The 27,620-nt window shown below is 55.1% G+C and overlaps 1 protein-coding gene across 1 annotated transcript in view; it reads left to right on the top strand.

The window, feature by feature from the left end:
• Positions 1–20,480, top strand: part of LOC147120076 (alsin-like) — a 152,903-nt gene extending 132,423 nt beyond the window's left edge. Inside the window, 5 exon segments of the mRNA XM_085985617.1 lie at positions 13,871–13,982; positions 16,145–16,222; positions 18,216–18,349; positions 20,291–20,315; positions 20,317–20,480. Of these exon segments, the coding sequence (XP_085841743.1) occupies positions 13,871–13,982; positions 16,145–16,222; positions 18,216–18,349; positions 20,291–20,315; positions 20,317–20,460 (493 nt within the window). The 3' untranslated portion in view covers positions 20,461–20,480.
• Positions 20,481–27,620: the final 7,140 nt, after the last annotated feature.

Raw genomic sequence — 27,620 nt, 5'->3', positions numbered from 1 at the left:
CTGTACCCCAGAGAGAGTCAGCTCCTGGGGAACTGTGCCCCAGAGAGAGTCAGCTCCTGTGGAACTGTACCCCAGAGAGAGTCAGCTCCTGTGGAACTGTACCCCAGAGAGAGTCAGCTCCTGTGGAACTGTGCCCCAGAGTCAGCTCCTGTGGAACTGTGCCCCAGAGAGAGTCAGCTCCTGTGGAACTGTGCCCCAGAAAGAGCCAGCTCCTGGGGAACTGTGCCCCAGAGAGAGTCAGCTCCTGGGGAACTGTACCCCAGAGAGAGTCAGCTCCTGGAGAACTGTGCCCCAGAGAGAGTCAGCTCCTGCGGAACTGTGCCCCAGAGAGAGTCAGCTCCTGCGGAACTGTGCCCCAGAGAGAGTCGGCTCCTGCGGAACTGTGCCCCAGAGAGAGTCGGCTCCTGCGGAACTGTGCCCCAGAGAGAGTCGGCTCCTGCGGAACTGTGCCCCAGAGAGAGTCGGCTCCTGCGGAACTGTGCCCCAGAGAGAGTCGGCTCCTGCGGAACTGTGCCCCAGAGAGAGTCAGCTCCTGCGGAACTGTGCCCCAGAGAGAGTCAGCTCCTGCGGAACTGTGCCCCAGAGAGAGTCAGCTCCTGCGGAACTGTGCCCCAGAGAGAGTCAGCAACTGCGGAACTGTGCCCCAGAGAGAGTCAGCAACTGCGGAACTGTGCCCCAGAGAGAGCCAGCTCCTGCGGAACTGTGCCCCAGAGAGAGCCAGCTCCTGCGGAACTGTGCCCCAGAGAGAGTCAGCTCCTGATGAACTGTGCCCCAGAGAGAGCCAGCTCCTGATGAACTGTGCCCCAGAGAGAGCCAGCTCCTGATGAACTGTGCCCCAGAGAGAGCCAGCTCCTGCGGAACTGTGCCCCAGAGAGAGCCAGCTCCTGCGGAACTGTGCCCCAGAGAGAGCCAGCTCCTGCGGAACTGTGCCCCAGAGAGAGTCAGCTCCTGCGGAACTGTGCCCCAGAGAGAGTCAGCAACTGCGGAACTGTGCCCCAGAGAGAGTCAGCAACTGCGGAACTGTGCCCCAGAGAGAGCCAGCTCCTGCGGAACTGTGCCCCAGAGAGAGCCAGCTCCTGATGAACTGTGCCCCAGAGAGAGTCAGCAACTGCGGAACTGTGCCCCAGAGAGAGTCAGCAACTGCGGAACTGTGCCCCAGAGAGAGCCAGCTCCTGCGGAACTGTGCCCCAGAGAGAGCCAGCTCCTGCGGAACTGTGCCCCAGAGAGAGCCAGCTCCTGCGGAACTGTGCCCCAGAGAGAGCCAGCTCCTGCGGAACTGTGCCCCAGAGAGAGTCAGCTCCTGATGAACTGTGCCCCAGAGAGAGTCAGCTCCTGATGAACTGTGCCCCAGAGAGAGTCAGCTCCTGATGAACTGTGCCCCAGAGAGAGCCAGCTCCTGCGGAACTGTGCCCCAGAGAGAGTCAGCTCCTGATGAACTGTGCCCCAGAGAGAGCCAGCTCCTGATGAACTGTGCCCCAGAGAGAGTCAGCTCCTGATGAACTGTGCCCCAGAGAGAGCCAGCTCCTGATGAACTGTGCCCCAGAGAGAGTCAGCTCCTGCAGGAACTGTACCCCAGTCAGAGTCTGCTCCTTCTGGAACTGTACCCCAGAGAGAGCCAGCTCCTGCGGAACTGTGCCCCAGAGAGAGTCAGCTCCTGCAGGAACTGTACCCCAGAGAGAGTCAGCACCTGCAGGAACTGTACCCCAGTCACAGTCTGCTCCTTCTGGAACTGTACCCCAGTGAAAGTCTTTAAGGAGCCCTTGGGGAAGAGTGACCAAAATATGATAGAATTTTAGATTAAGTTTGAAAGTGATTTAGCTAAATCCGAAACTAGCGAGTTAGCTAAAGTAGATTGGGAAACTGCATTAAAAGGTATGACAATAGGCAAGCAATGGCTAGCATTTAAAGAATTAATACATAATTTACAACAAATATACATTCCTTTAAGGCAGAAAAACCCCACCGGAAAAGTGGTCCAACTGTGGCAAACAAGAGAAGTTATAGGTTGTATTAGGTCAAAGAAAAAGGCTTAAAATGTTGCCAAAAAGAGCAGTAAGCCTGAGGATTGGGAGAATTTTAGAATTCAGCAAAGGAGGATCAAGAAATTGATAAAGAAAGGGAAAATAGAATATGAGAGTAAACTAGTGAGACATAAAAACCAGACCGTAAAAGCTAATATAGGTATGTAAAAAGGAAAAGATTAGCAAAAGTAAATGTGGGTCGCTTACTGGCTGAGCCAGGAGAAATTATAATGGGGAATAAGGAAATGGCAGAGAAATTAATCAAATACTGTGTGTCTGTCTTCATAGAAGAAGATGCAATAAACCTCCTGGAAATAGTGGAGAACCAAGGGAGAATGAGGAACTGAAAGAAATTAGTATTAGTAAAAAAATAGTACTGGAGAAATTAATGGGACTGAAAGCCGATAAATCCCCTGGACCTGATGGCCGACATCCTAGGGTTTTGAAAGAGGTGCCTATAGAGATAGTGAATGCATTGGTTGTCATCTTCCAAAATTCCATAGATTCTAGAACGGTTCCCGCAGATTAGAAGGTAGCAAATGTAACCCCACTATTTAAGAAAGGAGGGAGAAAGAAAACTGGGAACTTACAGACCAGTTAGCCTGACATCAGTAGTAGGAAAATTCTAGAATCTATTATTAAGGATGTGGTGACAGGGCACTTAAAAAAAATAATAGGATTGGGCCGAATCAACATGGATTTATGAAAGGGAAATCATGTTTGACGGATCTGTTAGTTTTTTGACGTTGTAACTAGCAGAATAAATAATGGGGAACCGGTGTATGTGGTGTATTTGGATTTTCAGAAGGTATTCGATAAGGTGCCACACAAGAGGTTATTAAACAAAATTAGGGCTTATGGGATTGGGGGTAATATACTAGCATAGATTGAGGATTGGATAACGGACAGAAAACAGAGTAGGAATAAATGGGTCATTTTCGGGTTGGCAGGCTGTAACTAGTTGGGTACCACAAGGATCAGTGCTTGGGCCTCAGCTATTCACAATTTATATCCATGATTTGGATGAGAGGACCAAATGTAATATATCCAAGTTTGCTGATGATCCAAAGCTGGGTGGGAATGTAAGTTGTGAGGAGGATGCAAAGAAGCTTCAAGGGGATATAGACAGGCTAAGTGAGTGGGCAAGAACATGGCAAATGGAATATAATGTGGAGAAATGTGAAGTTATCCACTTTGCTTTTCTATTTTTCCTCCCAGAGTATTTTTTAAATGGTGAGAGATTGGGAAATGTTGGTGTTCAGAGGAACCTGGGTGTTCTTGTACACAAATCACTGAATGTTATCATGCAGATACAGCAAGCAATTAAGAAAGCAAATAGTATGTTGGCCTTTATTACAAGAGGATTTGAGTATAAGAGTAAAGATGTCTTACTGCAATTATATAAGGCCCTGGCGAGAGCACACCTGGAGTATTGTGTACAGTTTTGGTCTCCTTACCTCAGGAAGGGTATACTTGCCATACAGGGAGTGCAACAAAGGTTCACCAGACTGATTCCTGGGATGGGGGGATTGTCCTATGAGGAGAGATTGAGTAGACTAGGCCTATATTCTCCAGAGTTTAGAAGAATGAGAGGTGTTCTCATTGAAACATACAAAATTCTTACAGGGCTTGATAGGGTAGACGCAGGGAGGATGTTTCCTCTGGCTGGGGAGTCTAGAACCAGGGGTCACAGTCTCAGAATAAGGGGTCGGCCATTTAGGACTAAGATGAGGAGAAATTTCTTCATTGAGGGTGGTGAATCTTTAGAATTCTCTACCCCAGAGGGCTGTGGAGGCTCAGTCGTTGAGTATATTCAAGACAGATCGATAGATTTTTGGATATTAAAGGAATCAAGGGATATGGGGATTGTGCAGGAACGTGGAGTTGAGGTAGAAGATCGGCCATGATCTTATTGAATGGCGGAGAAGGCTCTAGGGGCCAAATAGTCTCAGAATAAGGGGTTGGCCATTTCGGACTGTGATGAGAAATGTCTTCACTTGGAGAGTTGTGAATCTTTGAAATTCTCTACCCCAGAGGGCTGTGGATGCTCAGTTGTTGAGTATGTTGAAATATTGAGTATATTGGGGATATTGCAGGAAAGTGGAGTTGAGGTAGAAGATCAGCCATGATCTTATTGAATGGCAAAGCAGGCTCAAAGGGCTGAATAGCTTACTCCTACTTCTTGTGTATGTTGTTGGAAACTGTGAGAAAACACATGAAAAGCAGGCTTGCCTTGAGCCAGCAATATTGTAGGGTATATCTGCTTTTGAATCTTCAGCTGCATTAGGAGCCCTGCTAGGTTCTGGAGGCAAACTCTGCCTAGTTCTGTAATACATTCCAGGATGGATGATGTAACAAATCAGCAAAACTGATCTATTGTGCCTGAGCCAGTCCTGTTCCCTTGTCTCTGCCCTGTGATCTCCCTCCATGGCACCTTTCTCTCGTGGTTCCATTCCTAACTGTCCCAAGGTAGCCAATGTGTCTCTTGCAATGGCCTTTCCTCCTGCCTCTACAGTCACCTCTGGAATATCCCCAGAGAAAGGAAGAAAGACTTGCATTTATATAGCGCCTTTCACGACTTCTGGGCGTCCCAAAGCACTTGATAGCCAATGAAGTACATTTGAAATGTAGTCACTGTTGTGCTGTCGGAAACGCGACAGTCAGTTTGTGCACAGCAAGCTCCCATAAACAGAGGGCTCGCATACAGAGAGGAGTGAATTGCAACCCGAGTGAAGACTTGAAAACTGGAATTTGGTGAGAGTGGGAATTCACTGGTAAGTAGTGAGCAAGTAGTACTGAAAGTGTGTTTTTATCAAACTGAAATTTAACTTGATTTTCTAACTTGAAAAAACTGCAAGTCAGTTGGCCGTTCAATGTCAGTCAATTGTAAGTAGGTCACTGACTAGGTGTTGATTATCGTGTAGCTGGGGGTTGACTGACCAGTGGAAACTGGTGTGTGTCTGAAAGGTATATATTGAGAGGGTATATCTGCAATAGCACAGAGAAAGTGAACTGCTTAAAGGAGTGAATTGCAAACCGAGTGAAGGCTTTAAATGGGAAAACGGTGAGAGTGGGAATTGGGTGCAGAGGGGGAAGCAGATGCTAAGAAATTGAAACAGAGGGACAACAACAAAAGAGAAAGAGGGAGGGAGAGCGTGATGCACTCCAAGTAAAGAGAACTTTAAGTACATGGACAGTTAATTTCAGTACAATGGTTGGACAGCTAAGACCTGTTGCCTGCACATCTTGTGCCATGTGGGAACTCCAGGATGTTTTGTGGGTCCTGGATAACCCCGTGTGCAGGAAGTGCCTCCGCTGCTTGAGCTCGAGCTGAGGGTTTCTAAACTCTAGGACATACAGGAGACTGAAAGTTTCTTTGATCGCACGTTCCAGAAGTTGGTCACGCTGCAGCCACAGAGAGTTCAGGAGGGTAGTAAGTGGGTGGCCATCCAGCATGGTAGGAAGAGGCAGGGAGTGCAGGAATCCTCCAGGAACGTGGCACTCATGAGCAGGTTTTCAGCGCAAGGATGACGTCGCCTCGGGGAGTGAGTCTCGAGCACATCCATGGCACCATGGGGCAAATGACTGCACAGGCGAGCATAGCAAAGTATAGAAATACAGTCGTCCTAGGGGATGTGATAATTGGGGAAAAGCAGGCGTTTCTGCAACCGCCTGGGCGATGGATATCATGGATCGGGTGCACAACATTCTACGGTGGGAAGGGGAACAGCCAGAAGTTGTGGTCCATGTTGGAACCAATGACATTGGAAGGAAAAGGGTTGAGGTCCTACAGGCAGGGTTTCAGATGGGGAGGAGGCTAAAGAGAGGGTTGTTAAGATCTGAAACGCACTACCTGAAAGTGTGATGGAATCAGATTCCATAGGAACTTTCAAAAGTCAATTGGACATGTACTTAAAGAGGACTAATTGCAGGGTTATGGGGGAAAAAACTGGGGTGTGGGACTAAATTGGATAGCTCTTTCGAAGAGCAGCATCAGACACGATGGGCTGAATGGCTTCCTGCGTTTTAAGATTCTATGACTTTTAACGGTGGTAATCTCTGGATTACTCCCAGTACCACGTGCTAGTGAGTATAAGAACAGCAAGTTAAAGCAGGTTAATGCGTGGCTGGAGAAATGGTGCAGGAGGGAGGGCTTCAGATTTCTGGAGCATTCGGACCAGTTCTGGGGCAGGAGGGACTTGTATAAGATGGGTGCGTTGCACCTCAACGGGGCTGGGATCAATGTCCTCGTGGGGAGGTTAACTCGTGCTGTGGACGAGGATTTGGCAGGGGGAGGGGAACCAGGATGAATCATCGGAGAGGAACAACAAGGTGCATAGAGGATTGGGAGAGACAGACAACATTAGAGTAAAGAGGAGGGATCAGACGGGAGAAATGCAAATCCAACTAAGGAGGATTTGGAATGCATGTGTGTAAATGCATGGAGCGTGGTAAATAAGGTTGGTGAGCTGCAGGCACAAGTTGCCACTTGAGGCTATGATATAATAGCAGTAACGGAGACCTGGCTGAAACAAGGGCAGGAATAGGAACTTAACATTCCTGGCTACAATGTATTCAGGAGGAATAGGGAAGAAAGAGGTGGTTTCAGTATTGACCAAAGATACTGTTACAGCCCTGGTAAGGGATGATGTGCTTCAGGATTCAAAGACAGACTCTATTTGGCTAGAGATATGGAGCAAAATAGGAGTTGTTGTACTGCTGGATGTATATTATAGATACCAAAATAGTGGGAAGATGATGGAGGAGCAAATCTGCAACCATATTACAGTGTAAAGGACAAGGAGGGGAGGAATTCCTGAATTGTGTACAGGAAATCTTGCTTGATCACTGATTCCAGCCCAACGAGGAAGGAAGCAGCGCTGAATCTAGTTCTGGGGAATGAAGTGGGCAAGTGGAGCAAGTTTCAGTGGGAGAGAATTTGGAAACAGTGATCACTATACCATTGGGTTTAGAGTAAGGAAAAATCCAAGGTGAAAACACTCAACTGGAGAAGGGCTAATTTCAGTGAGCTGAAAAAGGATCGGGCCCAGGTGGGTTGGAATCAAAAATTAGCAGCCAAAACAGTAAATGAACAATGGGAGGCCTTCAAAGAGAAGATAGTTTGGGCACAGACTGGACACATTTCCAAGAGGGTGAAAGGATAAGTATCCAAAGCTGGAGCCACTGAGTCAAGATATGGGGTGAAAAATTAGGTTGGTTTGTGCCTCTCGTTAGTGTCCCCGGGGGGAGGCACTAATGGGGCGCAAATCCCCTAGCGCCCGGACGTGGTACCGTTAACGCCTCCCACGAAATTGAGCAGGAGGTTAGCGGTAGCCGGTAGCGCCCCGCGCTGCTGCGCCACCGGCAATGACGGCATCGCTATGCGCAGAGTCCCACTTGCGCCCCGGCTGCAAACTTCCATTGCACCCCCTGACCTATCGCTGGACCATATGTCCGACAGGATCGGGGGCATTTTTGCAGCGGCGACGGCGCTACTTAAAAGGGCGGGTGTCGGGCGGCCATTTTTATTTTGGCCGACTGCCAGCACCTGCCCCCGTACACTTTTTTATGCGGGGTGCTGGCCACGATCACTCAGCCCAGCACTCGTCTCCCTGGTAGACCGGTAGGCCCCTGGTGTGCGCAGCGCTAGGCCCCTCCCTTTTAATCACAGGAGGAGGCCTGCAATGATGCGGCGCTACGTGCCATCGCAAAATTCAGTAGTAGCGCCCCAAGCAGGAGGTGGAGCACTTTCCAGTAGCGCCCCACCTTCTGCTTGGGGCACTACTACTGAATTTACGGCGGAGGGGCGCTAACTTTTTCACGCCCCGGCAACATTCATCACAAAGACCACCTACTTCCACCTCCATAATGTCACAGAATTACGTAGAATGTACAGCACAGAAACAGGCCATTCGGTCCAACTGGTCCATGCGAGTGTTTATGCTCCACATGTGCCTCCTCCCACCCCTCTTCATTTAATCCTGTTGGCTTAATCTTCCATTCCTTTGTCCCTCACGTGTTTATCTAGTTTCCCCTTAAATGCATCTATGTCGTCGCCTCAACTACTCCATGTGGCAGTGAGTTCCACATTCTAACCACTTACTGGGTAAAGAAGTTAATATTGCCATCGCCGCCTCTGCATCAGCCCATCTACTGCTGGAACCCACATCCATGCTTTTGTCACCTCCAGATTCAACAAATTCAATGCTATCCTGGCCAGCTTCCAACCTTCCACCCTACGTAAACTTCAGCTCATCCAAAACGCTGCTGCCCATATTCTATCCCTCACCTAGCCCTGCTCAACCATGACCCCTGTGCTTGTTGACCAACATTGGCTCCCGGTCCATCAATGCCTCCAATTTAAAATTCTCATCCTTGTGTTTAAATCCCTCCATAGCCTCGCTCCCTCCCCCTACTCACCCCCATGCCTCTGTAACCATCTCCAGCACTACAACTCTACCGCACCCCCCCCCCCCCCCCCCCCGTTACCACCCTCTGACTTTGGACTTCTGCACATTCCCCACTTCCTTCGCCCCACCATTGGCGTCCGTGCCTTTAGCCGTTTCGGCCCTTAGCTCTGAAATTCCCTTCCTAAACCCCTCAATCTCCCTCCTTGAAACCCACCTCATTGACCAAGCTTTTAGTTGCATCTCCGAATATCTCTTCCTTTCACCGTTCATTTTTGTCACATTACGCTTCTGTGACACACCTGTGAATGTTTTTCTGTTTTAAATGCGCTATATATAGATGCCAGTAGTTACTGAGTGACAATGAGTGTGAAGGACCATTGCATTTCTCACTGAGACCTGATTTAGCATCTCGTGGTCATTGGCAACTATAAGGATCTGACACATGGGCGATTGACTTAATGTTCCTGGGGTAATGTAGATGCATCCGTACACTGGCAAGTCAGCACAGTTTTTGATGTCAGCTGTTGCATGTAAAAGATGTTTGTTCAGTGTCACTGGGCTTATTTAGCATGTTGGTACCAGAGCACTGTAGGAAGAGCTGCACAAGGCAGCCTCTAATTCTGTGCTTGCTCCCCACCCCTTCTATCTCGCTTTCCCTCGCTGTTGCTCTCACTCTTCTCCCCTTTGTTTTGTTCACTTATTTTCTCAGTGCCTTGATCTGTTGAAGGGTCCTTACCAATGTACCCTCTAATTTTTTTTTTGTACTGAGCAGGCCACGAACTCCTTTGAGCACGACCTTTTCATCCGTGATAATTTTTAAAACAACAACTTTTACAACAACAGCAACCACTTAAAATAAAAGCATATATACAGTAATGTCATATTGCCACCCCACCGTCTCAAATCATGAGACAATCAGACAAGGTTCTATACAAGTTTAACATAACTTTTCTGCTTTTGAATTCTACTCCTCTAGAAATGAGCCCCAGTGCTTTATTTGCACTTTTATGGCTTTTTTAACCTGCTTTGCTACTTTGCGAAGGAGTAGGTCGCCTCCTTATTCCTCTTACCAAAATGCACCACCTCACACTTATCTATTATTGAAATTAATTTGTCATTTACATGCCCATTCTGAAAGTTTGTTTATTGTAGAATTAATTAAAAGCTTTTAGTTCATCATGTACAAACTCTTATTTAATAAATTACTTCTCAGAAATGGATGGGATATAAAAGAACTGTATAATAATGCATTAACACTTCAGAAACGTCACTCAGTTACGCATCGGTTATGCATCGGCAAACAATCCAAAAGCCCAAGGTGAGCTGAAAAAGACATATCTTTTCGTGCAATTTGTATTAATTTTTAAGTTTTCAACGTATTAGCCCATCCCTCACATTAAGATAGCAATAGCTGCACAAGCAGCAGGAGCAGCAGCTTTCCTGTGGCGCTGACATGCTATACGTCCACATAAGTAATTAGAATATTAATCACAATGCAACCAGACAACCAACAAATATAAAGTGCTTGAACCAGCACACCCCCCATGCAACATGTCTGAAATGTCTTTCTCAATTTAGTTTCTTCTAATGTAGCTTCCTGCAATTTTTATACATCATTACATAACTCTTGTTTCTATTAACACTCCACTAAACGTTTAAGAGGAAATCTATATTTGCATTATTCCCGGGACTTGTTAGGACTATAGAACGACAAACAAAATAAAATGGTTTGTGTTTTTCCCCTTTTTTGGTTCTCTTCCTTAAACATCTTAATATTTTTTTTAAGTCAATAAAATGTAATATTTAACTAATACAAATCCTCCCCGCCCTCCCCCTCAACAGCATGGTTGCCTGTTTGTGTAAAGCTACTCACTTCAGTCGATTGTTCAAAATCAAATATAGAGAAATTTCCATTTTAAAATGTTTTAAGCATTTCAGATCCTCTTTAAAAGCGTTTGGACTTCAAGACCTGATTAAAACTTGTTTAGATGAGGGGAAAATTGATTTTTGTTTCTGTTTCTTCCAAAATCGTATTCAAAACTTAGGAGGGGAAAAAGCGTTTCTAACAATCATTTTTTGTGAAAAGTTCATTAAAAATCTTTAAATTCTTTCAAGTCTCGTTGCAGCTTTGACAGAAATTGCTCCAAGTTTTTCTTTCCCTCTTCAACGCTGTCATTAAACATACAACAAAAAATAATAAAATAAACTCTAATTCCAAACGGAGTTCAAATAACAAAGTGGACAAAGTGGCTAAACTTCCTAAGAAGGCGGTGAAGTTATCTATCCCCAGCCTTGGCGATGAGTTGGGATGAGTTTTGGAGAAGTTGTTTCCTCTTTCTGCAGCCATTCCCTCCATCTCTCACAGACTCTGAGGTACAAACAGGGGCACAAACTCTCCCCTCTCTCAAAACATGATTTAAATAACCCTGATGTCCCCTTTTTGAAAGAGTCTTAACACATGGCAAAATTTAACTGCAACTTAACAAGGGACATTTAATATCACTTCCCCATATTTTTTTCCAGCTTTAAACAATTTTCTGAATTAAAAAAAAAAATTCTAATTTTTGTTTCAACGGGGACCTAAAACTTGATTGCTTTAGCCTCCTTCCAGCGGCCATTGTACATGTGCTGCGCCTCCACGTGTGCTGTTCCAAAGTGCGGACCGCCGCTCAGTCCCCGGAAACAGATTTCACGCGTCTGGACCCTCACACCTTTCTCTGTCCTCTCTCTCTCTCTCTCTCTCTACTCCCCCTACTCCCCTCCCCTCCCCCTCCCCTCCTTCCCCCCTCTCCTCCCCCCTCCCCCCTCTTTCCCCCTCTCCCCCCTCTTTCCCCCCTCTCCTCCACCCCCCTCCCCTCTTTCCCCCCTCTCCTCCACCCCCCCTCTTTCCCCCCCCTCTTTCCCCCCCTCCCCCCCTCTTTCCCCCCCTCCCCCCCTCTTTCCCCCCCTCCCCCCCTCTTTCCCCCCCCTCCCCCCCTCTTTCCCCCCCTCCCCCCCTCTTTCCCCCCCTCCCCCCCTCTTTCCCCCCCTCCCCCCCTCTTTCCCCCTCTTTCCCCCCCCTCCCCCCTCTTTCCCCCCCTCCCCCCTCTTTCCCCCCCTCCCCCCTCTTTCCCCCCTCCCCCCTCTTTCCCCCCCTCCCCCCTCTTTCCCCCCCTCCCCCCTCTTTCCCCCCCTCCCCCCTCTTTCCCCCCCTCCCCCCTCTTTCCCCCCCTCCCCCCTCTTTTCCCCCCTCCCCCCTCTTTTCCCCCCCTCTTTTCCCCCCCTCTTTTCCCCCCCTCTTTTCCCCCCCTCTTTTCCCCCCCTCTTTTCCCCCCTCTTTTCCCCCCTCTTTTCCCCCCCTCTTTCCCCCCCCTCTTTCCCCCCCCTCTTTCCCCCCCCTCTTTCCCCCCCCTCTTTCCCCCCCCTCTTTCCCCCCCCTCTTTCCCCCCCCTCTTTCCCCCCCCTCTTTTCCCCCCTCTTTTCCCCCCCTCTTTTCCCCCCCTCTTTCCCCCCCCTCTTTCCCCCCCCTCTTTCCCCCCCCTCTTTCCCCCCCCTCTTTTCCCCCCCTCTTTTCCCCCCCTCTTTTCCCCCCCCTCTTTCCCCCCCCCTCTTTTCTCCCCCTCCCCCCCTCTTTCTCCCCTCCCCCCCTCTTTCTCCCCCCTCTTTCCCCCCCTCCCCCCTCTTTCCCCCCCTCCCCCCTCTTTCCCCCCCCTCCCCCCCTCCCCCTCTTTCCCCCCCTCCCCCCCTCCCCCCTCTTTCCCCCCCTCCCCCCCTCTTTCCCCCTTCCCCCCCTCTTTCCCCCCCCTCCCCCCCTCTTTCCCCCCCTCCCCCCCTCTTTCCCCCCTCCCCCTCTTCCCTCTTTCCCCCCCCCCCGCCTCCCGCCCTCCAATTCCCCCCCTCTCCCATTTCGATCCTCGATCTTTCCCCCGCCAGCAACCAACAGATCCCCTGACCGCTGCACTAAAGCCTGGCCCAACTGGGTACTGCGCATGCGTGGCTCCGGTATACCATGAGCCAGAGCTGAAGGCTGAAAGGCAAATAATCAGTGTGTGGGAGATTCTCCCGGTTTCCAGCTAGAAGGTCGAAGTTCAAGGGAGAAAACCAATCCCCTCCCGGCGTTACACAGCAACCCATCAACCGTCGGAACACACACTTCAAGAGCTGCAATTGCGATCAGCTCTGAGGTGGCAAGACTCGCGAACGAGTCTGTCTGGATTCCCGGGGCCATTGTGTATTGGGCCCCTCCCCTGCCCCAGCTCTCTGCGCGGCATTTTAAATCAACTGCGTGCGAGCTCGGGGATCAGTGCGTGCCCGCGCACCTTAGAGGGAACAGTGGTCCTTACCCAAACGGGAACCTACTTTTTCTCTTCCAAAAAAACAGAACATGCTGGAAATACTCAGCAGGTCAGGCAGTATCTGTGGGGAGAGCGACAGAGTTAACGTTTCAGCTCGATGACCCTTCGTCAGAACTGGAAAAAGCTGGAAATGGATGGGTTTTTAAGCACATGCCCTTTTACCTCCTCCCTGCCCACTGTTCAGGGCCCCAAACACTCCTTCCAGGTGAAACAGCGATTTACTTGCACTGGTTGCAATTTAGTATACTCTATTCGCTGCTCACGATGTGGTCTCATCTACATTGGGGAGACCAAATGCAGATTGGGTGACCGCTTTGCGGAACACCTCCGTTCAGTCCGTAAGGGTGACCCCGAGTTTCCGGTCGCTTGTCATTTTAATTCTCCGCTCCACTCCCACTCAGACCGCACCGTCCTCGGCCTCTTGCACTGTTCCAGTGAAGCTCAACGTAAGCTTGAGAAACAGCACTTCATCTTTCGAATAGGCACTTTACAGACTTCTGGACTCAACATCGAGTTCAACAATTTCAGACTATAACCCCTGCCCCTATCTTTTTTTCCATTTTTTCTCTCTCTCGCACATGGCAGCTGTCTTTCTTTCTGCCATCCGCCATTTACACTTCATCTAGAGCCATCTTTTGTTTCTTAACTTATCCATTACCATCTCCTTTTGCCTTGCAGGATCATCTCTTTTGTCATTTAATCTCTCCTGTCTTCCGCCCTATCACAGACCTTCCCTTTTGTTCTTTCCTCTCCTCCCCACTTTGCCTGCCCCTATACTTGCTTAAAAACTTGTTCCATCTCCAGCTTTTTCCAGTTCTGACAAAGTCATCGACCTGAAACGTTAACACTGTTTCTCTCTCCACAGATGCTGCATGACCTGCTGAGTATTTCCAGCATTTTCAGTTTTTATTTCAGATTTCCAGCATCCGCAGTATTTTGCTTTTCTCTTCCAAGTACTGACGCGCCTGTATTTTCTGCATTCAAAACTATACCCTCTGGTTTAACTCATTTTGGAAAGTTGCTAGATTACATCCAACCATAATCCTGGTTAATAAACGAACTCAGCACTTGCCTTATACAAACGCAGCTTTTCTCCTTGTTTCAGAGGTGAGAAGTACATGGGCATGTGGTTGGATGACATTCGCCATGGCAACGGAGTTGTGGTCACTCAGTTTGGCCTGTACTATGAGGGTGCTTTCAGCAACAACAAAATGACGGTGAGTCTTTGTTCGTGCCACTCGGTTAGATGCCAACTTGTGCGCTGTTAACGAGCTACCTATTCCTGCTGGAGCTGAAATCCAAATTAGCTTCTGAGACTGGCCATACCTTTTGGGCTCTTTCTCTCCTTCAGTCCAACACTGAGGTCCTGTGGCAGCCTGAAGAAGCTCCCACTTCTGAATTGTTGATCTCAGTACAGACCGTATTCGATCCAGCGTTCAAACTCTGCCCGTCAATAATGAGGTAACTGGCCACACTGTCCTATTTCTCAAATATATAAGATGATTTGAACTTGAGTGTAGGGGAACACAATATCAAAAACAGTAAGGAGGTCTGTAAAATAATTCAGGATACTGTAGGGTAGTGAAATGGGCAGACAGCGGGCAGATGCAGTTTAATGTGAGGGTGTGAGGTGAAGCATTCTTGGAAGAAAAACAAGGAATGGGAGTGAACACTGAATGGACAGACACTGAAGGGTGTGGATGAACAGAGGCCCGGAGGTTCAAATATATAATTTCCCGAACATGTGAATGCAGGTGGAAAAAAGGCTAACAGTATTTTGGGTTTTAGAAATAGGGTACAAGAGTTAAGTGGTAATGATAATTTACACAAAATAGAGCATACAGTGTAGATTCAGGGATGTGAAACTATAATTGAGGAGAGATGAGATACTGGGACTATTTCCACTGGAGCAGAGAAGACAATGAGGAGATTTAAGAGGTTTTAAATTATGAAGGGTTTTGATGAAGTGAATATGGAAAGATTATTCCCTCTGGTTGGGGAGTCAGTGACGAGGGGTCATTTGTTTAACATTGTCACTGAGAGGGGTTAGCGGAAATTTCTTTACACAGGATTGTTGGGGCATGGAATGCTTTGCCCAGGGGATGGTTAGAATCATTGAAACTTGCAGCTCAGAAGGAGGCCATTCAGTCCGCTGTGCCTGTGCTGGCTCTTTGACAGAGCAGTTGTGCTTAGTCCCACACCCCCTGCTTTTTGTCCGTAACCCTGTAAGTTCCTCATCCTCAAGTACCTGTCCAACTCCATTTTAAAATTATTTATGGAATCAGCTTCCACTGCTTTTCAGGTAGAGCGTTCCAGATCCCAACAACTCAGTTGAAAATATTTCTCCTCATCTCCCCTCTAGATCTTTTGTCAATGATTTTGAATCTGTGGCCTCTAGTTATTGATCCACTTGCCAGAGGGAATAATTTTCCTCTATCTACTCTTATCAAAATCTCATCACCTTGAAAACCTCTATTAGGTCACTTCTTAACCTTCTCTGTCGAGGAGAACAGTCCGAACTTTTCCAACCTCCCTCCACCCTGCGTGGAGCCTATCTCATCTTTTGAAGGGAATTGGTCAAGGGTTTGAAAACGCAGCATTTCAGGGAGCTGAGTGGTGCTCCGTCCTTGCAGGGCCTTGGCTCAAACCCACTCCAGCCCAGTTGGCTGCAAATCTCCGCTGTCTGCTGGCTAAAATGATCCTTCATGCAATGACTTTGAACCGTTTCGACACTCTTCCCCATTGTCTTGTCCACGGCCTGTCCATGATTTAGCACAAGTGTGCAATCCTATCCGGTTACATGGAATGCTGTTGTGGGAAATAGACATGTCATATTGGTGATCATTAAGGGGGTGATCTGAGGTACTGCTGAGGAAACATTCAGGCAGAGAGATGACTCTGCATGGGGGCTGTCGCGGAGGAAGTGCCACCCTGCGTGTGGGGCCCGTGGCGGAGGGAGCTTCGCCCTGTGTGTGGAGCCTGTGCTTTGCCAGACTCTTGATGCTAACAGAAGGGTGCGGAGGGAGTATTGGATTCGTCAGCACCTTAGATTCTCACTTTAGCTCAAAAATTTGGCAGGATTCTATCAATTCGGACTTTAGCGGAATTAATAAGACATTGCAGGGCAAGTGGGTGTCAGCTGGTCAGTCCTCTTATACTGGCTGCCTTTATCTAAATACACCTGAGGTTCACTGTGCTGCTGCTCAGTGAGCTGATTGTAGCTGAGGGTGATATCTTCCTGTGCTCATTCAATTATATTCCTTCTGTATTTTTCACTCTTAATTGCACATGTCTGTTACCCGAGGGTTTCTTTGATTGCCAGTGATTTTTTTACTAGCAAGTTCTGACCAATAATGGAGTGTCTGCTTCACCTGTTCAGGGTTACGGTATCCTGCTCTCCGAGGATGACACCAGCTTCGAAGGAGAGTTCTCCGATGACTGGATCTTAAACGGAAAGGTAAAACCATCGGACTATGAGTGCGGGGTGTGAAACCAAGCTCTTTAAAAAAGGGCTGCAGACAGGGTAAAATCCCAATCAAATTATTGACATGGTTAGAAGATTGGTTAGGCGGTAGAAGACAGAGTAGGAATAATGGGTATGTACTCGAATTGGAAGGAAGTGACTAGAGGTATCCCACAAGGATCTGCTGCGGCCTCCACTATTCATTGTATTTATTAATGACATAGATAACACAATAGAAACCCATATATCCAAGTTTGCCGACGACATAACGATTGGTGGCATAGTAAGTAGTGTAGACGGGAGCATAAAATTAACAAAGAGACATTGATAGATTAAGTGAGTGGGCAAAACTGGCACAGATTTCAACGCAGCTAAGTGTGGGGTTATCCATTTTGAACCAAAAAAGGATAGATCTGAGTTTTTTTAAATGGTGAAAAGCTAGGAACAGTGGAGGTCCAAAGAGATTTAGGGTCCCTGTACACAGATCACTAAAATGTAGTGGTCAGGTACAAAAATTATTCAAAAATGCTGATGGTATGTCAGCCTTTATATCTCGAAGGCTAGAATATAAAGGGGAGGAAGTTTCGCTACAGCTATACAAAGCCCTGGTTAGACCACATCTGGAGTACTGTGTACAGTTCTGGACACCACACCTTCGAAAGGATATATTGGCCTTGGAAGGAGTACAGTGCAAATTCACCAGATGTTACCAGGGCTCATGGGTTAGATTATGAGGAGAGATTACATAAACCAAGCTTGTATTCCCTGGAATATGGAAGGTTAAGGGGTGAATTGATTGAAATTTTTAGGATTTTGAAATGAATTGATAGGGTAGATAGAGAGAAACTTTTTCCACTGGAGTCTAGGACAAGGAGATATAACCTTAAAATCAGAACCTGGCCATTCAGGAGTGAAGTTAGGAAACATGACTTCACACAAAGGGTGGTAGAAGTGTGGAACACTCTCCCCATAAAAAGCAGGAGATGCTAGCTCAGTTAATAATTTTAAATCAGAGATTGATAGATTTTTGCTTGCCAAGGGTATTCAAGGATGTGGTGCCAAGGGTGTGGATGGAGTTAGGCTACAGATCAACTATGATCTTACTGAATGGCAGAGGAGGCTGAATGGCCTACTCCTATTCCTGTGTTCCTATCCCTCTCCGGTTATACTGCAAGGCCTTGTGTGTCGGGCTCCTGGGCTTTGGTGTGTGTTTTGGGTTTGCGCCAGCTTTAATTAGCGCTTTCCATTTTATCAGGCCAAAAAATATAACATTGGTGACAAATTGGGTGAAGGCCACAGGCTCTGAAAGGTAGTTTGTCATCGTCCCTGCCTTGGATGATTTTGAGCTGCGAAGGCGGAAGACATTAAGCCTCACGCTGTGCCAGTGGGAAGGGGTCTGCAATAAGAAAAGAAAGGCTTGCATTTATATAGTGCCTTTCATGACCTCAGGATGTCCCAAAACACTTTACAACCATTGAAGAACTTTTGAAGTGTAGTCACTGTTGTAGGAAATGCCAATTTGTGCACAGCAAGGTCCCACAAACAGCAATGGGATAATGACCAGATAATCTGTTTTAGTGATGTTGGTTGAGGGATAAATATTGGCCAAGACACTGGGGAGAACTCCCTGCTCACTATCGGCCCTTGAAGCCCAGACAACTCTCTGTTAATTGTGCTATTTCTTACTCACTGGTTTGTCCTTTTTGAATTGTGGACAGGGCTGTTCCCAGCACTGCTGCCTCATTGGTAGTTTAAATTCTGTATCTGAACCCAAAGACCCTGTTGGTATCAGTAACTTGAGATGTATGAAAGTTAATGAGGACGTGAATGGAAACTTTACATGTGACCTGAGGCCCTACAGTACCTAGGAAGACATGACTCTTGGACACCCTGGGTTAGACACTGTGCTTTACATCTGGAAATGTTTGATTCCTTGTAAATGTGACCTATCCAGGTCCTGATTACAACACTCTTTTTGTATCTGCAGGGAATCCTGACCATGCCAAATGGCGACTACTTTGAGGGAACTTTCAGTGGAGAGTGGGGAGCAGGGATTAAAGTTGCCGGAACATACTTCAAACCTAATTTATACGAGTGCGACAGGGAGAAAGCTCATGTGCTGTAAGTTGTATTAGTTTTAACCCAAGCTGTGTCTTACTCAACCGACAGCTCTGTCTGCAGGCTCAGTCTTCTCTGTTAGACTGACCTGGGGTCTTAATTGGAACTATTTGAGAAGTACTAGAACAGACCTGTAATGCCTGTCCAGTTCTCGGTGAGTGAGCTGTAGTACAGCAGGAATCTCATCGACAGGCTGGAGATCGTGACTGTACTTCAGTGCCATGTGGCTGGTAATAGTTATTTTATTGTACTGCAAAGCTCATTCACTTGAATCTGTTTTGTTCATCTTTTCCATCAGTTTATCTTCTTCCCCCTTCCCACTGGATGGCAGCAGCTTTTGGTCAGCTACAAGTGGTGCATGTACCTCTGGTATCTTGCTGAAGTAGCCGCCCTTCGTGTAAATAATGAGCAGTGTCAGGCTATTTGGAGCATTAAACCGAGCCCAATTCTGTTCTCACCAACATGCACGCTGCCAACAGAGGGCACTGGACATTGGGCAACCTGCTTGATTGTTCCTCCTCTGGGCACGGGGCACTGAGGTCAATGTAGCATCGTTACTGCTGCCCTGCCTAAGATCCACAGGCCAGCGATTAGACCTGGGACCTTCCTGCTTTTTTTACAACAGCAAGAGGCCATTGATGTAATGTTGCCTGTCTTGAAGGTAGTGACTCTTTCTGCGATGAGGTGTGCCGGTGCCATGACACTGTTCAAGTACATGAGCTCAGACAGTGTGTGCAGGCAAGCTATTCACTTCTGTGGGGCAGTCGAAGCCGAGCCTGACTTTCCTCACATCTTCCAGCAGGGCAAACCCTTCTGAAATATTCCCCTCCATGGATTGTTGCCTTTGGAGATTTCTCACTCTCTGGCCTGGAAAGGATTATTGGTTATATTTACTTGATAGTGTTAGGTTTAAAATTCTCAGCATTAATTTCCCAAGAGGTCCAGCATACTTTTATGTTCTGATAAGAAAGAAAAAAACAAATTTGGAGTCACTGAAACAAATGGGTGGCTGGGAGTTTTGAAGTTTCTTCATTCAAGATGAATTGATTGGCAGATATAAGCTCAGTCCTTGATGCAGAAAGCTGGGCAGAGTCGGAGGTCGAGTTTCTTGTGTGTCCTCCACAGCTAGAAATAAAGACAGTCGGCAGAAGTTTCTGACCGCTAGAGAGCTCTCTTTTCCCTAACGTTAGTTCCTGTCAGGTCAGTGGCACTGATTAGTGAAGTATGATTAGCCTGCTAACGGGTAGCATGTTGGGAGGTGCGGTTATGGAATTGCATTTCACAGAAAACTGTATTCCCTTCCAGTCATGTACTGCATGTAAAATAACCGGTTTGTTGGTTTACAATTGGCCTCATCTCACAAGTGTTGCACTCCACCTTCCTAAAGATAGGAGGGCCTCACGTCGGGGACAAGTGAGATTCCAAAATCCAGTGCACACAACAGGGGGTCTTATAGTTTGAACCCCCACAGGTCATGCTATTCAATGACTAGGTACATCGCAGCAAAGAGAAACTCCTGATCATCAGGTCCGCTTACGGGAGTGATCAGAAACGCTGAACTGGGGAGAATATCTGGAGCAAACCCAAACTTTGTAATGGGAATTTGCAGTGCACATGCGGTCACCTGGCTAGATCAGAGTAATCAGCCCAAGCCATGAGCTTTTGCACCACGCCACACATTTACCAGCAATATGGAAAAGTTTGTGGCCTTTGGTCAGACTTCAACCTGAATATGGGAAGTATACACAGTACAGTAACATGTGGCCCACACATACCCATACAGGGGCTGCACTCCATTCTGCTATAGGATGCGTGAGCACACTGGCATAGTAATGTCGGAGCATTGTGCCATTCACAGGCCAATCAACATGCACCGTCCTCTCATCATTGCAGAATGTCTGACTTCACAACAGCCAAGGGTCATGTGTTTGAATGTGTTCGCAGGAAGCTTGGTAAACTGGCAGTGCACCCCCGACGAGAAATGGAAGGCCGTGTTTGACGAGTGTTGGAGTCAGCTTGGCTGTGAATCTCCTGGGCAGGGCAATGTCCTGAGGGCCTGGGATAATATTGCAGTGTGTCTCACCACGAGCATACGGCAGCACAAGGACAGGTGAGTGTCAGCCGGCCAGTCAGACAGTCAGTTCCTAGCCACCGGATCAGATGGGCACCAGCTACAGCATGACTGTAGCTCAACACCACGGCAGGAAACTTGCCTGGAATTTAAGTTGTGACCAAGTCTGTTGCTGCTGTACCTAAAGCTGAAGGCTGTTTTTAAAATTTTTTGCACCGTTCATCGCTCCTCGGTGCTGTTGCCTTTCTCGTCGCCTCGCTCTCCGTGCCTGTCCCTCGCGCCACCCTTCCGCCCGCCGGTGCCCGTCCTTTGCTGTCCACTGGTCCCCAACCCTTGCCCCCCTGGTCCCCGTCTGGGCTACAGGAAGCAGTCGCTATCCAACAGTGTATCGCACCTTTAAGAGAAGGAAGGAAGGGGTGTATCTGGAACAGAAAAACGGCACACCTCTGTCTCCTGGTGAACGTGCAAGAGAGCATCATCTGATATGTGTACTTGTCTCGACAACATCGCATGTTCTCCCCCCTCTCGCTCTCTCCCTCTCTCCTCTCTCCCTCCCCCTCCCTCCTTCCTCTCTCTCTCCCTCCTTCCTCTCTCTCTCCCTCCTTCCTCTCTCTCTCCCTCCTTCCTCTCTCTCCCCCTCCTCGCCCCCCCCCTGCTCGCCCCCCTCTTCCCCCACTTCGCCCCCCTCTCCCACTCATCGCACCCCCCTCCCCCACCTCGCCCCCCCCCTCCTCGTCCCCATCCTCGTCCCCTCCTCGCCCCCTCCTCGCCCCCTCCTCGCCCCCCCTCTCCCCCTCCTCGCCCCCCCTCTCCCCCTCCTCGCCCCCCCTCTCCCCCTCCTCGCCCCCCCTCTCCCCCTCCTCGCCCCCCCTCCTCGTCCCCCTCCTCGCCCCCCCTCTCCCCCTCCTCGCCCCCCCTCTCCCCCTCCTCGCCCCCCCCTCCCCTCCTCGCCCCCCTCTCCCCCTCCTCTCCCCCTCCTCGCCCCCCTCTCCCCCCTCCTCGCCCCCCTCTCCCCCTCCTCGCCCCCCTCTCCCCCTCCTCGCCCCCCTCTCCCCCTCCTCGCCCCCCTCCTCGCCCCCCTCCCCTCCTCGCCCCCTCTCCCCCTCCTCGCCCCCCTCCCCTCCTCGCCCCCCTCCCCCTCCTCGCCCCCCTCCCCCTCCTCGCCCCCCTCCCCCTCCTCGCCCCCCTCCCCCTCCTCGCCCCCCCTCCCCCTCCTCGCCCCCCTCCCCCTCCTCGCCCCCCCTCCCCCTCCTCGCCCCCCTCCCCCTCCTCGCCCCCCTCCCCCTCCTCGCCCCCCTCCCCCTCCTCGCCCCCCTCCCCCTCCTCGCCCCCCTCCCCTCCTCGCCCCCCTCCCCCTCCTCGCCCCCCTCCCCCTCCTCGCCCCCCTCCCCCTCCTCGCCCCCCTCCCCCTCCTCGCCCCCCTCCCCCTCCTCGCCCCCCTCCCCCTCCTCGCCCCCCTCCCCCTCCTCGCCCCTCCCCCTCCTCGCCCCCTCCCCCTCCTCGCCCCCCCTCCCCCTCCTCGCCCCCCTCCCCTTCCTCCCCCCTCCCCCTCCTCGCCCCCCCTCCCCCTCCTCGCCCCCCTCTCCCCCTCCTCGCCCCCCTCTCCCCCTCCTCGCCCCCCTCTCCCCCTCCTCGCCCCCTCTCCCCCTCCTCGCCCCCCTCTCCCCCTCCTCGCCCCCCTCTCCCCCTCCTCGCCCCCCTCCCCCTCCTCGCCCCCCTCTCCCCCTCCTCGCCCCCTCCCCCTCCTCGCCCCCCTCCCTCCTCGCCCCCCCTCTCCCCCTCCTCGCCCCCCTCTCCCCCTCCTCGCCCCCCCTCTCCCCTCCTCGCCCCCCTCTCCCCCTCCTCGCCCCCCCCTCTCCCCCTCCTCGCCCCCCCCTCTCCCCCTCCTCGCCCCCCCCCCCTCTCCCCCCTCCTCGCCCCCCCCCTCTCCCCCTCCTCGCCCCCCCTCTCCCCCTCCTCGCCCCCCCTCTCCCCCTCCTCGCCCCCCCTCTCCCCTCCTCGCCCCTCCTCTCCCCCCCTCCCCCTCCTCGCCCCCCTCTGCCCCCTCCTCGCCCCCTCGCCCCCTCCTCTCCCCTCCTCGCCCCCCCTCTCCCCCCTCCTCGCCCCCCCTCTCCCCCTCCTCGCCCCCCCCTCTCCCCCTCCTCGCCCCCCCTCTCCCCCTCCTCGCCCCCCCTCTCCCCCTCCTCGCCCCCCCTCTCCCCCCTCCTCGCCCCCCCTCTCCCCCTCCTCGCCCCCCCTCTCCCCCTCCTCGCCCCCCCCTCTCCCCCTCCTCGCCCCCCCCTCTCCCCCTCCTCGCCCCCCCTCTCCCCCTCCTCGCCCCCCCCTCTCCCCCTCCTCGCCCCCCCTCTCCCCCTCCTCGCCCCCCTCTCCCCCTCCTCGCCCCCCCTCTCCCCCTCTCTCTCTCCCCCCCTCCTCCCTCTCTCCCTCCCCTCCTCCCTCTCTCTCTCTCTCCCCTGTCTCTCTCTCCTTCCCCCCCTCTCTTCCCCCCCTCTCTTCTCCTCCCCTCTCTCTCTCTCCCCTCCCCACTCTCTCTCTCTCTCCTCCCCCTCTCTCTCTCTCTCTCTCTCTCTCCCCCCCTCCTCTCCTCCCCTCTCTCTCTCTCTCTCTCTCTCCCCCTCCCCACGCTCCCCCTCCCCACGCTCCCCCTCCCCACGCTCCCCCTCCCCACGCTCCCCTCTCCCACGCTCCCCCCTCCCCACGCTCCCCCCTCCCCACGCTCCCCCTCCCCACGCTCCCCCCCCCCCACGCTCCCCCCCCCCACGCTCCTCGCCCCCCCCTCTCCCCCTCCTCGCCCCCCCCTCTCCCCCCTCCCCCTCCTCGCCCCCCCTCTCCCCTCCTCGCCCCCCCTCTCCCCCTCCCTCGCCCCCCCTCTCCCCCTCCTCGCCCCCCCTCTCCCCCTCTCCCCTCCTCGCCCCCCTCTCCCCCTCCTCGCCCCCCCCTCTCCCCCTCCTCGCCCCCCCCTCTCCCCCTCCTCGCCCCCCCTCTCCCCCTCCTCGCCCCCCCTCGCCCCCCCTCGCCCCCCCTCTCCCCCTCCTCGCCCCCCCCTCTCCCCCTCCTCGCCCCCCCTCTCCCCCTCCTCGCCCCCCCCTCTCCCCCTCCTCGCCCCCCCTCTCCCCCTCCTCGCCCCCCCCTCTCCCCCTCCTCGCCCCCCCTCTCCCCCTCCTCGCCCCCCCTCTCCCCCTCCGCCCCCCCTCTCCCCCTCCTCGCCCCCCCTCTCCCCCTCTCTCTCTCCCCCCCTCCTCCCTCTCTCCCTCCCCTCCTCCCTCTCTCTCTCTCTCCCCTGTCTCTCTCTCCTTCCCCCCTCTCTTCCCCCCTCTCTCTCCTCCCCTCTCTCTCTCTCCCCTCCCCACTCTCTCTCTCTCTCCTCCCCCCTCTCTCTCTCTCCTCCCCCCTCTCTCTCTCCCCTCTCTCTCTCTCTCTCTCTCTCCCCCTCCCCACGCTCCCCCTCCCACGCTCCCCCTCCCCACGCTCCCCCTCCCCACGCTCCCCCTCCCCACGCTCCCCCTCCCCACGCTCCCCCTCCCCACGCTCCCCTCCCCACGCTCCCCCTCCCCACGCTCCCCCCCCCACGCTCCCCCCCCCCACGCTCCCCCACCCCACGCTCCCCCCCCCTCCCCCCACGCTCCCCCCCCCCCCCCCACGCTCCCCCCCCCCCACGCTCCCCCCCCCCCCACTCTCCCCCCCCCCCCCACTCTCCCCCCCCCCCACTCTCCCCCCCCCCCCCACTCTCCCCCCCCCCCACTCTCCCCCCCCCCCACTCTCCCCCCCCCACTCTCCCCCCCCCCACCTCTCCCCCCCCCCCCACTCCCCCCCCCACTCTCCCCCCCCCACTCTCCCCCCCCACTCTCCCCCCCACTCTCCCCCCCCCCCACTCTCCCCCCCCCACTCTCCCCCCCCCACTCTCCCCCCCCACTCTCCCCCCCCCCCCACTCTCCCCCCCCCCCCACTCTCCCCCCCCCCCACTATCCCCCCCCCCCACTCTCCCCCACCCCCCCCACTCTCCCCCCCCCCCCCACTCTCCCCCCCCCCCCCACTCCCCCCCCCACTCTCCCCCCCCCACTCTCCCCCCCCCCACTCTCCCCCCCCCACTCTCCCCCCCCCCCACTCTCCCCCCCCCCCACTCACCCCCCCCCCCACTCTCCCCCCCCCCCCCACTCTCCCCCCCCACTCTCCCCCCCCCCCACTCTCCCCCCCCCACTCTCCCCCCCCCACTCTCCCCCCCCCACTCTCCCCCCCCCCACCTCTCCCCCCCCACTCTCTCCCCCCCCACTCTCCCCCACCCACCACTCTCCCCCCCCCACACACCCCCCCCCACTCTCTCCCCCCCCCACTCTCCCCCCCCCACTCTCCCCCCCCCCACTCTCACCCCCCCCACTCACTCCCCCCCCACTCACCCCCCCCCACTCTCCCCCCCCACTCCTCCCCCCCCACTCTCCCCCCCCCCACTCTCCCCCCCCCCACACTCTCCCCCCCCCACTCCCCCCCCCCCCCACCTCTCTCCCCCCCCCACTCTCACCCCCCCCCCACTCTCTCCCCCCCCCCCACTCCTCCCCCCCCCACTCCTCCCCCCCCCACTCTCTCCCCCCCCCACCTCTCACCCCCCCCACTCTCACCCCCCCCCACACTCCCCCCCCCCACACTCTCCCCCCCCCCCACTCCTCCCCCCCCACTCTCTCCCCCCCCAACTCCCCCCCCCCACTCTCTCCCCCCCCCCACTCCCCCCCCACCCCCCCCCCCACCACTCCTCCCCCCCACTCTCTCCCCCCCCCACTCTCTCACCCCCCCCCACTCTCCCCCCCCCACTCTCCCCCCCCCACTCTCCCCCCCCCACTCTCCCCCCCCACTCTCCCCCCCCACTCTCCCCCCCCACTCTCCCCCCCCACACTCCCCCCCCACTCTCCCCCCCCACTCTCCCCCCCCACTCTCCCCCCCCACTCTCCCCCCCCACTCACCCCCCCCACTCTCCCCCCCCACTCTCCCCCCCCACTCTCCCCCCCCACTCTCCCCCCCCCACTCACCCCCCCACTCTCCCCCCCCACTCTCCCCCCCCACCTCCCCCCCCCCACCTCCCCCCCCCACTCTCCCCCCCCCACTCTCCCCCCCCCACTCTCCCCCCCCACTCTCCCCCCCCCCACTCTCCCCCCCCCCCACTCTCCCCCCCCCACTCTCCCCCCCCCCACTCTCCCCCCCCCACTCTCCCCCCCCCACTCTCCCCCCCCCACTCTCCCCCCCCCACTCTCCCCCCCCCACTCTCCCCCCCCCCACTCTCCCCCCCCCACTCTCCCCCCCCCACTCTCCCCCCCCCCACTCTCCCCCCCCCACTCTCCCCCCCCCACTCTCCCCCCCCACTCTTCCCCCCCCCCACTCTTCCCCCCCCCCACTCTTCCCCCCCCACTCTTCCCCCCCCACTCTCCCCCCCCCCACACTCTCCCCCACACTCTCCCCCCCCACTCTCCCCCCCCCCCCACTCTCTCCCCCCTCCCACTCTTCCCCCCCCCCACTCTTCCCCCCCCACTCTTCCCCCCCCACTCTTCCCCCCCCACTCTTCCCCCCCCACTCTTCCCCCCCCACTCTTCCCCCCCCCACTCTTCCCCCCCCCACTCTTCCCCCCCCACTCTTCCCCCCCCACTCTTCCCCCCCCCACTCTCCCCCCCCCCCACTCTCCCCCCCCCCACTCTCCCCCCCCCCCCACTCTCCCCCCCCCCCACTCTCTCCCCCCCCACTCTCTCCCCCCCCCACTCTCTCCCCCCCCCCACTCTCTCCCCCCCCCACTCTCTCCCCCCCACTCTCTCCCCCCCCCACTCTCCCCCCCCCCACTCTCCCCCCCCCCACTCTCCCCCCCCCCACTCTCTCCCCCCCCACTCTCTCCCCCCCCACTCTCTCCCCCCCCACTCTCTCCCCCCTCCTCCCCCCCCACTCTCTCCCCCCCCCACTCTCTCCCCCCCCCACTCTCTCCCCCCCCCCACTCTCTCCCCCCCCCACTCTCTCCCCCCCCCACTCTCTCCCCCCCCACTCTCTCCCCCCCCCACTCTCTCCCCCCCCACTCTCTCCCCCCCCCACTCTCTCCCCCCCCACTCTCTCCCCCCCCACTCTCTCCCCCCCCACTCTCCCCCCCCCACTCTCTCCCCCCCCACTCTCTCCCCCCCCACTCTCTCCCCCCCACTCTCTCCCCCCCCACTCTCTCCCCCCCCCACTCCCCCCCCCACTCTCCCCCCCCCCACTCTCCCCCCCCCCACTCTCTCCCCCCCACTCTCTCCCCCCCACTCTCCTCCCCCCCCACTCTCTCCCCCCCCCACTCTCCCCCCCCCACTCTCCCCCCCCCCACTCTCCCCCCCCCCACTCTCCCCCCCCCACTCTCCCCCCCCCCACTCTCCCCCCCCCCCACTCTCCCCCCCCCCCCACTCTCCCCCCCCCCCCACTCTCCCCCCCCCCCCACTCTCCCCCCCCCCCACTCTCCCCCCCCCACCTCCCCCCCCACTCTCCCCCCCCCCCCACTCTCCCCCCCCCCCACTCTCCCCCCCCCACTCTCCCCCCCCCCCCCACTCTCCCCCCCCCCCCACTCTCCCCCCCCCCCCCACTCTCCCCCCCCCCCCACTCTCCCCCCCCCCCCCACTCTCCCCCCCCCCCCCCCCCCACTCTCCCCCCCCCCCCCCACTCTCCCCCCCCCCCCCACTCTCCCCCCCCCCACTCTCCCCCCCCCCACTCTCCCCCCCCACTCTCCCCCCCCCCACTCTCCCCCGCCCCCCCCACTCTCCCCGCCCCCCACTCTCCCCGCCCCCCCACTCTCCCCCGCCCCCCCACTCTCCCCGCCCCCCCACTCTCCCCGCCCCCCCACTCTCCCCGCCCCCCCACTCTCCCCCGCCCCCCCACTCTCCCCGCCCCCCCACTCTCCCCGCCCCCCCACTCTCCCCGCCCCCCCACTCTCCCCGCCCCCCCACTCTCCCGCCCCCCCACTCTCCCCGCCCCCCCACTCTCCCCGCCCCCCACTCTCCCCCCCCCACTCTCCCCCCCCCCACTCTCTCCCCCCCCCAGTCTCTCCCCCCCCAGTCTCTCCCCCCCCAGTCTCTCCCCCCCAGTCTCTCCCCCCCCAGTCTCTCCCCCCCCAGTCTCTCCCCCCCCAGTCTCTCCCCCCCCCAGTCTCTCCCCCCCCAGTCTCTCCCCCCCCAGTCTCTCCCCCCCCAGTCTCTCCCCCCCCCAGTCTCT

Source organism: Somniosus microcephalus, chromosome 4 (assembly GCF_052327205.1).
Source record: "Somniosus microcephalus isolate GS21.2 chromosome 4, FLI_Smic_1.0, whole genome shotgun sequence".
Taxonomy (NCBI): Eukaryota; Metazoa; Chordata; class Chondrichthyes; order Squaliformes; family Somniosidae; genus Somniosus; species Somniosus microcephalus.
The sequence above is the reverse complement of the archived record's forward strand: the minus strand, read 5'-3'. Positions and strand labels throughout refer to the sequence as shown.